Genomic DNA, 12,026 nt, shown 5'->3' on the forward strand with positions numbered 1-12,026 from the left:
TTGTAGGACGTAGCCAGAATTCTCCTAAGTTTTTTTTATTGAGGGGGGGGGGGGTAACTAATGGAATATATGTATATAGCTACTATGTGATCGTGAACATATGTGCATATTATTTTGTATTTTGGAGGAGGATCAAAACTACCCAACTTTGTCCTGGCGACACCCCTGATCAAATTATCTATGGTAATTCAATTGCCGTTACGTAGCTTTTTATGTTAAACTGGCATTGACAGCCTTCATTCTTAAACTTAAAATCTCTGTGGATTTGTTCAGTCACGTATCTTATTTGATTCTATAGATAGTTAAAAGTTTATGTTTCTTGCAACATACATATTATCTTCTTCGATGTCATGTAAATAATGAGAGAATTGAGCTTCATATATATATATTTATATATATATATATATATATATATATATATATATATATATATATATATATATATATATATATATATATATATATATATATATATATATATATATATATATATATATATATATATATTTTTATTTGTTTTACCGCATCTTTTATAAACAATAATTCGGTGTACAAAATAAAGCTTACTTTTGGTTTTACTTTGGTTTTGGTTTTACAAAAGTAAAACCAAAGAAAAAAACAACACAGTTTTTGTTAAAATGTTTCCCATGTTCAGTACGTACTCTCATGTTCACGATGTTCTCTCGTTTCGAATATCACAGCTGCAATGGGCTTCTGTTAAGGTACTTAGCTTAGGATCTAAACTCTTAAATTAATAAAATTTATTGAAAGCTTTATTAACTTGAAAAATAACAATAATAAATTCCAAAATATATGATAAAAGACTAGCACAAAATAGTTTTAGCACAGGGACAAGTAATAAATATGATTGTGGCGAAGAATCTAAGCTTTTTATTCCTCACTGAGCAGTAACATACATTATAGCCTGTGCAAAATTCTCAATAAAACAAAAAATATTCAAAGATAGTATTTAATGAAATGGCAGAGTGGAATCAAAATTCCAGAAAAAATATCTGTCATGTGGCTTCACTTTCGAATACTAGATTGGTATACTTATCAAGCAGGAATTATGGTACGAGGGAATTAAACCAGTTAAGTGGAAACACTGGTGTATGTTTTACCCACTTTTTTTTATTTAACCAAAAATGACCTTTCATAAGTTATTAAACTTAGGATTCCTAATACATGATTAACTGTAATGTTGCCATATAATTGGGAACCGAGATAGAATAGGCTCAAACACAGACTAAAAAACATGTCCCACGAAATAAACAGAGTTTTTGGATTCTTGATTTTTAGCAAGATTTATTATATCGATTTTGATACTTCATTTGTATTTCTTACATAGACGATATCGATTCTTATTGCAGATAATCTTGAACACCACAAGCCAAATACTGATTCCGAAACAGTATTTTTGTTCATTCTAGTATTTTGTGATTTAATTTATTTTCTCATAAGTTTCTCTTTCAACTGTCACATATATTGAGAAGCTCACAAACATCGCCAGGTTCACAAAAAGTATTTCATTCGAAAATTTCCGAGAAAACATCCAGAAATTTAAAACGATTTGAACGTATGTATACAAAAACAAACTCAGTTATGGTTGAAAAATGAAAGAAAGTGCAAATTGGCCTCCCTCCCTTTGCCCCCCCCCCCCACCCCTTAAGAAAACAAAATGCTCAGAACTTTGATCCTAAATTCAGAGACAATCAAACGTTAAAGCTTAGTCAGCTATATGATGTGAAAGCAGTCCCCACAAATTTTTACCTTAAAACCAAAAGCCTTCAGACTTTTTATGGACATCTGCAAAGGAAATTAATGGCCAAAATGCTGTTTATAACGATTATGTCAATCAAAAATATGAATAATCCAGACAATACGTGCCTGAATATTTATGATAATACAAAAAGTATGTTACTTGTAATGGATATGAAACAGCACGTGGAAACATTTCCCGGACCTGGAGAGAAATCTTAGGTATCACTTCTGGTGATATCTAGCAAAATCCCATTAAATTTTGCAAAAATTGTTGCACACGATATGGTTAGCACGACCACGATAATTAGTGCACTAATAAAATTTATAGAAAACATGTAAACAGGGCGATATAAAGTCTCAGATATCACTGTAATATCTAGATTAATACCATTGTAATATCTATAACAAAATACCAGAAAATTTATGAAAACCTCTTAGAAAGTGAGCCAATGGGAAACAGCTTTAGGGATTGAATACAAAAAGATCTCAAGTTAAAACTGAAGTTGGTGATCTCACAAACCAAGTACTAGTAAAATTATTTCAATTAGTATTCATGGAGCGTATATGTGGAGAAGGCAACTTGAAAATTTCAAATGGAAACCCTATACGGAATGTTATTATTTGAAATAGAAAACGGAAAAGAAGAAGGTTTTGTCGGACAGTTTTTGTTTTCCTTGTTTTTAGGACTTTCCCTATAAAATTATTAGTATCTTTCAGAAAATTAACACGGGGAGTCCCCCAAAAAAAAGATTCGCAAGCCAAAAAGCTGGTTGAACATTTGTTAAATAATCATAATACTTCATAACAAAGTATAACCTCATCAAAAACTTGGTCGAATTCTTGAACAGATCCCACAAAAGGTTGCATTCTATTTCGGGGCGTGACGAGGAGAACTCCGAAATTTCAAATAATACACTTTATTTATTACTCTAGGTTTGGAATCTATAAGGAGAAGGAAGTATATTTTGACTAGTTTTTCTTTTTGGAAATTACTTTCATTATGGCGGTAGAGGTATTACGATGTTAGAAATTTTGATTCTGATATTAGAAATTTCATAGAAATTTGTCTGGAGAAAAGTGACAAAACGTACTTTGTTTGCTTGCAGATTTTAAAAATGTAAAAGTTTTTAAGAGGTAGAGTTTCGAATTTCAAAGTCAACACCTGTCGCTCTATAAAGAAGGGATATGCACCCTTACCTGCTAAAGAATTACGCAATAATTTTCATCAACTCGCACTAAAGTGATCGAATTCGTTTGGTTCAACAAATAGATACTTTTTGGCATTTGTTTTGTTGAATTTCCATGCTAACTTTCTCCATGGTTTGAATACTTGTAACTTATGATAGTGGTATATTAAACACATTTTCGATACAAAATCTACATTTTTTTTCTTTGCAGGTTACAAACATACAACATTTATAGGTGTTAAAATCTTAAATTTTGAATCCTTTCAATGTCTGCTGAAGGGAACCTGCAACCTGTTTGACTCAACATTTTATTTCTAATTTAGTTACAACGATACAACAAAAAATAACATTCTCCTAAATTTAATCAATATATTCATATAGGAATGTACGAATATATATATATATATATATATATATATATATATATATATATATATATATATATATATATATATATATATATATATATATATATATATATATAGGAAAGCAGGGTTGCTAAAATATCCATGCCGTCATTTCATTTATAAAATAAAAATGTATTTCCTCAAATGTCTAAAACTGATCTCTACTAATCTAATTATCGAAATCTATTAAACAGATATTCCGTAAACCTGACTAAATATATTTTTGAGTGCAAGCTCAAATGCATTAAAAGTCAAATAAGAGACTTGCTAAACCTAATTTTGAGAGGAGTGATGTGGCAACCCTGTAGCAGCCCTGCAGGAATGACCTTAGACTTGTGGACATTAATGCAATCAAATTGCTTCAATATCACATTTCCATATCCCTATCTCGTTGGAAAAGAATATATTCCGTATCCATTTCCAGTTGTTGTCGTTTCTCTTCATCGTCTGAGTCAGAGTGCTCACTGTTGAGCAATAGGGGAGACATTACTAATACATTTTCATGCATTTTAGTATGAGTCTCAAACTGATCAATAGTTTTTGCTTTCATTGTAACATGTATTATAATTCCAAGTAAACAAACTACGAGCCCGATTTGATTTGTTACACTCAACTGATCACCAGCTATATATACAGCTATTCCCAAAGTGATGACTTCCTAAAAATAAAATATAATTAGTCCTTTTTTTTCATTGACGATCTGAGAAAATTAGGGATCTTAATTTAGAATTAAGATCTCTGTCTATAGTCTGATGCTGATTTTGATTTTATTTTGACAAGAGGCGAGAAGGAGAAAATACTCCGAACCGATGATTAAATGAAGAAAATGTCAATTGTTCGCCCAAGACGAGGTCTTTACCAATTTTCTACGTCTAACCAACATAATCCAAAGCTAAAATGAAATTTTTAAGCTAGGAAAAAAACACAAAAAAAGGGGACAAAATCACAAACTTGAATAAAAGCAATGCTTTTACTTTCTATGCTTAAAAAAAAACAAAACAAAAAAAAACATGACGATTGTTAGGGATTTGATCATTAAGATCGCTTACAGAGGTGAGGTTTAAGGCAGAAAATCGCAACTGTAAAACTCGCGTGTGCAATGCATTGTTTAAATCACCATAATTCGATTTACAGAATATATATATATATATATATATATATATATATATATATATATATATATATATATATATATATATATATATATATATATATATATATATATATATATATATATATATATATATAGGTTATATTTATATATATTATTCAAGTTGTGATATACATTGAACAATGGAAATTTCAAAATTTTGATCAATGGAGGAAATCAAATTACCGGGGTTTACACTTTATTTCGTTTTACTAGTCCTATAAAAATAGAGAAAGAAAAACTTCTGTCTAAAAAATTGGCTGTTCATCAAACGAAAAAGAATTTATGTTTTACTTTTTTTATTAACTTTTTCATTAATTCCATTAGCAGTGAGCACACTATTTTCATTAAAAATTATCTTTATTGAATGATTTAGAAGCACGACGGCACAGTATTTAAAAAAGAATACAATTATAACAAGGTTATTTCATTATGCTATTAAAACCTACTACAGTAAAAGAAAAATACCTTAAAAATCCCAGACACAGCCAGCGTTAAACTTGAAGAATACGAAACAACCAAATATTCGGAAACCTCCATCAAAAATGCTAGAAAAGCACCAGCAAGTATTTTTAAAGTTTGGCTAAACATAGCTTCATGATCACCATTTTGAAAATTATTTGCAACTCCAATAATCGATTTCCCTACAAAAGAAAAATAAACTGAAACATATGAAAAAGAGAAAACAAAACAAGGACTTGATAAAAAGGGAAAACATTAGAATAAATATAAATTAGTTATCTCACTCTACTGCAGCCATTAACAACGTAGAGTACTCCTTCAAGATAAAGAATTGATCAGATAGTTGAATTTGCAAAGAAGGTTTGCAGAAAATAATAGACAGATGAAGTACGTGTCAATTATCAGATCTTTCCCGTAGCTAAAATGACGATAAACTTCATTGGTCATCTCGGTGCTCCTGCCTTCACAAGTTGATATAAGCTTCTTCTATAGACTTGACATCTGAACACAGCACCACCAGGATTTTAAATTACATGTCAAATGAGAAAGCACTGTATACGGGCTCGACGTTATAGCTGGTGCACATAGTTCAACTGAGGACAGTATTCACCAGTGTGTCGGCATCAGGCAGCCAAAGACCTGAAGGGTTTGAAAGAACACCAGTAGCAACCTGTAGTTTTATTCTTGATTAGGCACCGCTTTAATGTTAAGTTGTATAGAAGTTTTTCTGTTCCCATATTCTTAAAACATGATATTAAGCTGTAAATGAGTCCACGCGCTTCGTTGCGAAAGCAAGGCAATTTTTCTGTGAATTAATTTGCCACCACAAATCAATCAAACTGTTTAGTTACTTATTATTTTTACTTGTTATGAAGACATATGAGGTCGAAGTTTCTAGTTATAAGTATGGTTTAAACCTGAGACATTCATAGTAGTTACAAGATTATCTGACTATATGTAAAAAAGATTATATGGCGGTTATTAGGATTGTCTTTAGATTTGGCGCGTCTATCAATATCAGATATACACTCCAGCGTACCAATTCATTCTCGGCTACTTGAGCCAATAATGACCGTAACAAGAAATTCACATACGGACTGACAGATGACAACCTTGAAAGACCAGGGATAGATACATTTTCAACTTGACTTGACCGTGACATTCTAGATTCTAAACTATAAGTTTTAATCGATTTAATAAGACTTGATGGAATGTCTTCCAAGCCATTACAAATGACGGCATTGAAGAGCATCACCAAGGATAGATACATTTTTAGTTTTTTTTTCTGTTTTTGACATCATAGCCGCTTCGATTTAATCAATTTGATTAAGCTTTATGGAATGTGTCTCAATCCACTAGCGTAACTCAGCCTCCCCTTTTCTCTCCTTGGGATAGGTTCACTCCCCTTAAAGGAGCTTTTAACACTTAAAAAAGGACGTACTGATAAAAAAACGAGCTTTTTAGAGAAGGGAGGGGGGGAGTGGCTAAACGTAAAGATTATAGGCAATAGACCTAGCTCTTACAATCCATATTTAATGAGGTCCTATGTTGTATTTGATTAAGGCTTTTTTTTTTGGTTGTACACGCAGTTTTGAATCTTTCCCAAGTAAGGCAAGGAGCTCTTCAGAAATAAAGTCAATAGAGTCCTCAACTTCCCTCTTAAGCTTTATTAAATAAAAAAAACAAGTTCTTCAACTGTAAGTAAGGAGCAACATTAAAACTTAAAACGAACAGAAATTATTACGTATACGAGGGGGTCACCCCCTCGTCAATATCTCGCTCTTTACGCTAAAGTTTGAACTTTGTCCCAATTCTTTAAGAACGACTCCTGAATCCATGTTTGCATACAGGGTTGGGGAGGTATGGCTATAGTCTCTTCTTCCTGTTTCTTATTCTACATGCTATCCTAATCGACATGAAACCAGTGTGCATTGTGTTTCAAGCAGGACTGGTTGACGTTGTGTAGAATACTATTTATCTCTTTTTACACTGCATAGTATAAGTAATTAGAGGATTGCCATTTGGACATTATTTCTAGTAAAAGGGCAATTTCTACTGACTTCTGATACGCATAATATAGTTTAATCACGGCAATTTAGGTACAGTTTCAAAGAGGCTCTAAGCATTCCAAATTTGATAAAGTATATTATAGAAACATCATTAAGACATGGGAAATTACAGCTAAGTTATGATTTAAATAACCAAAAACTGCATGGAGAATTTCTAAACTGACCTTAAAAAGATCCTTAAAATAAAAAAAAGTTAAGGGTAATCCTTATGAGAGGACATAAAATAGTTAAATTTGTTTTTCGTCCTTTTTTTACTCTTTTTTGGCTTGTTGTTAGTTTATGGCTTATTTTGAAAAGAACAAAATCAAGACAGTATGTCTATTTTTTAGGAATAATATACCTTCAATAAATATAGCAAAGGGAAGAAGGGTCAGAATCATCCATGGTTGAACATGATATATCATATCGATTGGATTGCTCAGGCCAAGTTCAGATCGCTGCATTACAAGCTGAGAAAGAGTCCATCGGAGGCCACTTAAAAAAGAAGAAAATATTATATATATATATATATATATATATATATATATATATATATATATATATATATATATATATATATATATATATATATATATATATATATATATATATATATATATATATATATATATATATATATATATATATATATATATATATATATATATATATATATATATATATATATATATATATATATATATATATATATATATATATATAGTACCGGGACCCAGCACGTGGTAGGCTTCTATATATGAATTCTCATTGTCGCTTGTCTTCTAACCGCAGAAAATTCGAGACAGTTTGCTGTCTTTTTATACTGCTGTCTTTTCAAATATATTTGATTATTAAGGCAAGTCCAATTTCTAACACTAATATCATCTAAGCTTCAAACTTTTAGTTTTCTGTTTTGCAGGTTTTGAGCTACAGTAATCCCTTATTAAAAAATATGCAAATGAAGTTGAACTTCTCTGTTTTTTGCTCTTCACGCTGCTGAGTATCCTTTTATCCTACAATCGGTTTAAAGATAGTTGTTTACTGAATCTGGTCTGATTTCTAACAGCAATATGTATTACGCTTCAAACTTTTGTTTTTCTTTTGTATGGTTTTTTAATTGCTGTAATCTCTTGTCAAAATATATACAAATATTTTTGCAATTAGGCCTGCCAGTTTTTTGCTCTTTAAGCAATTTAATATAAACTTTCCATACATGAAAATCTTCAAGTTTTCCATCTAAGTGTGACAAGTATGACAACGTACGTATTTATCAATACTTACGTATTTAAAAACAACGTCACTCACATATTTTTTTCCAAAATTAATATATATATATATATACATAAAATATATATGTATATATATATATATATATATATATATATATATATATATATATATATATATATATATATATATATATATATATATATATATATATATATATATATATATATATATCCCCTAACTAAACGCTCCATGTTAATGGACAGCCTCAACCTAATGAGGTGGGTGGAGCCCGCCCCAGGGACTCTCAGTATCTAGGCAAGTCCTAGCTCTAATTAGATCCCAGGCCTAGGGTCGGTTGGGCCTGCAACCCTCCACCCAAAAATTTTACCGCAACGAAAAACGATGATGCATTAATCTTCTTGGATTAGAGCTAAAAACTTCCAAGATATTATGGATTATCGCTTCTTGTTAGACTTTTATTCTGTCATTCCAGCTGTTTATTTACAGCTTTTTCAACCATCTACTTTTTCAACAATCTGCTTTTTCAGCCATATCTAGTGTAAATTTGAAGTTCTAGGGGGGGGGGGCAGCTGCCTCCCTCTGCCATCCCCTCCGTATGCCCATAACCCCCCCCCCCCCACCGATTTTGCAACCACTTGACAATTTCATTGGGTCTTATCGCTGCTTAGAAAGTTGACTTTTTGAATTGATTTGCAATAGGAAAATGTTTACTAAATTGATGAAAGAAATGCATTTACACAATAAAGATATAGGTTTTACATAGTCGTTCAAGACGTAATGTTGTATGATAAGAATCGACCTTAAACAAATAATAATAATTGTTTATAGGTTTTTTTCCCGGTCTTTCTGGTCACATACCAATATAAACAGAAATTTAAGAGTACATAAAAAAATTGGGTTCTCTGAAGCTTTGCTGAAAATCATCTTTTTGGGGCAACTCCGAAAAAACTTCTGATGTTGGAATTATTAATACAGACACGAGAGAGCAGGCAGAGCATGCTTTATCCCAATGGTTAAAAAATAAATACTTTATCAACATTATCAAAGAGTCCTAAAACGAAAAAGTACGACATTTCTATAAATATAATTTGAGGCCGAGCGGTATTATATATTTAGAAGCATTGCATGTAGCTGTTTTTAGCTGAAAGTCAAATTTTGCTAAATTAATTGGGTCTTATTTCAAGAGTAGCTTCACTCCCACAAATTAATTCCAACAAGAAGTCAATTCATGACGAAGCAAATCTTTAAAATACATGTCTTTTATCTTTTCTTATTGGGACAATATAGAAAGAGTAATGCAAAGTTTCTCTAATTTGAATTATCATTTTTCCGTTTTTGTTTTAAAACGTTCATATTTAAGCTTTATCTAGACATAGTACAGTAATAATACGGGAAAAAAAATGCCAGAACCAAAAAGGAACAAATTCATAAAATAATGCTTTCTTCACCATCCGGACCAGAAAAAACGCTGAACAACATATCCAAAATCCCCATCTCTAACCCGTTGCGAAATATTTTTTTTTTCGCTATTTTTGTTACATTAACTTTTATTTTTCGTGTCACGAAATGAGTGGTTGATACGTCTATCTGTATCAAAATTGAGAGCTGAAACCGTTTCTGACGTTAGTTTTTCTTATAAACGTCAAATAAAATGAAAAAAAAAAATCCATTTTTAGTTGAAAAATAGCAAAATTTCGCTATTTTTGGCCAAAAAAAACTAAGTGATAACCATGATATCTTTTTTTTGTGTGTTTTTTTGTCCGTTCGTTTTTCTTTTTTCAGTATACATCCAGATCTTTTCAAGCTAGCGTGATAACGTTCACGCATATTATAAACACCATCTCGAGGCGACTGAGCTATAGTGTTACAAAAAAGCATCTCTGATCCGGATAGTTATAATTATCTCATTCAGATTAGTAGTCTACTCATATGGATGCTAGGGTAGGGTCTTTCTTAACGAACCTGCAAATATGCCGAATCATACACTCTTTAACAGAACATAACCTATACCAACAAAACTTCTTCTCTGCATGTATGCTCCCCTTCATAGACCATTTTGCTTATCAGTGCCATCTACTGGTGCAGGTATAAGCAGTTGAAAGATACATTTCCCTGCGTTTAAAGCGTATTAATTTAAAAAAACAAAGTTTTCCCGAGAGAAGTAAAGAGGGATCAAAGAAATCTTGGAAATGGTATACGCACCGGCAACGGTACCACATATACTCTCTGGAAAAGCGATTTCTAGAGTTATTAGAGCTCACATTCTCGTAAGCTCGGCTCTCTACGCTCATCTTTTAGGACAAAATGCGGGAACTTTGGATACTTTCGGTCTTGAGAAACTCTTCAACGACACCCTTGAGGGAAAAATGTCCCCCAGAGACCTTGACGAAGCACCAGAGCTGGGACTACTGGAAAGTATTATCAAACAGAAGATTGAAGACCTACGAGATCACCGAACAGCAAAGCTCTGGCTGCAGTACCTTGACATGGTTGAAAAGCTTCTCAAGTTTATACGTGTCAAGAGGCTGAGCCTATGGGACCTGCATTTTTCAGGTTGCAGCAGAAATGCTTCCCTACCTAGCCGCATCTGGGCACAACCTTTACGTGAAATCTGTTTGGTTGTAGATCCAACAGATGACTAAACTTCCAATTCATCATCCAAACATGTTTCAGGCGTTCAGTGAGCAAGGGCACACAATTAGAAGGTCATTTCAGCGCTGTGCCGGCTTCTCAGCAGCCTTAGTTATTGAAAAAGAGCACATGCGAAGCCTAAATACATCGGGAGGACTCACTGGTGGTGGTGGCATGACTGAAGAACAGAGAGCGATTTGGGTCCTATCGAGGCCGGCGTCTCTTGAAGTCAACCTGTTGATCCAGAACTTGACGAATATCGGCTACTCTACAAGCGAGCAGCATCGTGACTTGAGTCTGAACAGACAAACCCGTGACTTTGAAGATACCGCGAAGTTGGTTGATTTCTTCGAAGTGTCATCCCCATTCAAAAACAAAGTGCAACTGAGAAACGTTGCAAATGGAGTAACTTCATCTCCAGGCGTGAATGTTGACGAAGCCGAATCTACTAGGAAGAAAATCTTAGACAAGAAGTCAGAAAAGACCTTGAAGGAACACGTCTTTAAAAAGAAAAACCAAGTGACTCTGATGACCACAAAAAAGCCGGGCTCTTCTGAGGTGGCGCACATCGACCCGGCGCTACTTTTTCAGAGGTTCATTATCGTTTCCCCATAGGTCTAGTCTCAAGGAAGATTATTTCAAGTTTGAGCTCTGTACCATTCCTCCTGCTCTTTTCGAAAGAAACGGATTCATGCGAAAGGCCAACAAGCCCGATCTAGCAAAAGCAGTCTATCAGTCATGTGGGTTTGATGCTCAGTCCCCAAGACCGGTGGGAATTACCAGCTTCGTCTTAGACGGGGGCGCCCTTCTCCATTGGATCCCATGGAAGGTCACTTCCACATACAAGGCTATCATGTCTTCGTACATTCATTACGTCAAAAAAAGTATCCCCATGCAGTTTTCGTCTTCAACGGATACGACGGCGGTCCGTCAATCAAAGATGTAACCTATTTGCTTCGAGCTGGATCTTTCGGCCGCAAAATGTTATTTACCGAAGACATGAATCTTTGCATGAAGAAAGAAGAGTTTCTTTCATGCAAGGAGAACAAATCACGTTTTCTGAAGATTCTTGGAAGCGCTCTGGTAGTCGGCGGTTGCGATGTATACCACTGTGAAGAAGATGCTGATC

The 12,026-nt window shown here is 33.1% G+C and overlaps 1 protein-coding gene across 4 annotated transcripts in view; it reads right to left on the reverse strand.

Moving 5' to 3' along the window:
- Nucleotides 1-766: 766 nt before the first annotated feature.
- Nucleotides 767-12,026, reverse strand: part of LOC148952030 (solute carrier family 35 member H1) — a 46,894-nt gene continuing 35,634 nt past the window's right edge. For all 4 annotated transcript variants that reach the window (XM_089089491.1, XM_089089489.1, XM_089089488.1 and 1 more), the window contains exons 6-8: nt 7,377-7,510; nt 4,974-5,149; nt 767-4,013 (exon numbers count right to left, since the gene is read on the reverse strand). In XM_089089491.1, the coding sequence (XP_088945617.1) occupies nt 3,723-4,013; nt 4,974-5,149; nt 7,377-7,510 (601 nt within the window). In that variant the 3' untranslated portion in view covers nt 767-3,722. The remainder of the gene's footprint in view (nt 4,014-4,973; nt 5,150-7,376; nt 7,511-12,026) is intronic.

Source organism: Artemia sp. Qi Xiang Cuo, chromosome 5 (assembly GCF_049724085.1).
Source record: "Artemia sp. Qi Xiang Cuo chromosome 5, ASM4972408v1, whole genome shotgun sequence".
NCBI lineage: Eukaryota > Metazoa > Arthropoda > Branchiopoda > Anostraca > Artemiidae > Artemia > Artemia sp. Qi Xiang Cuo.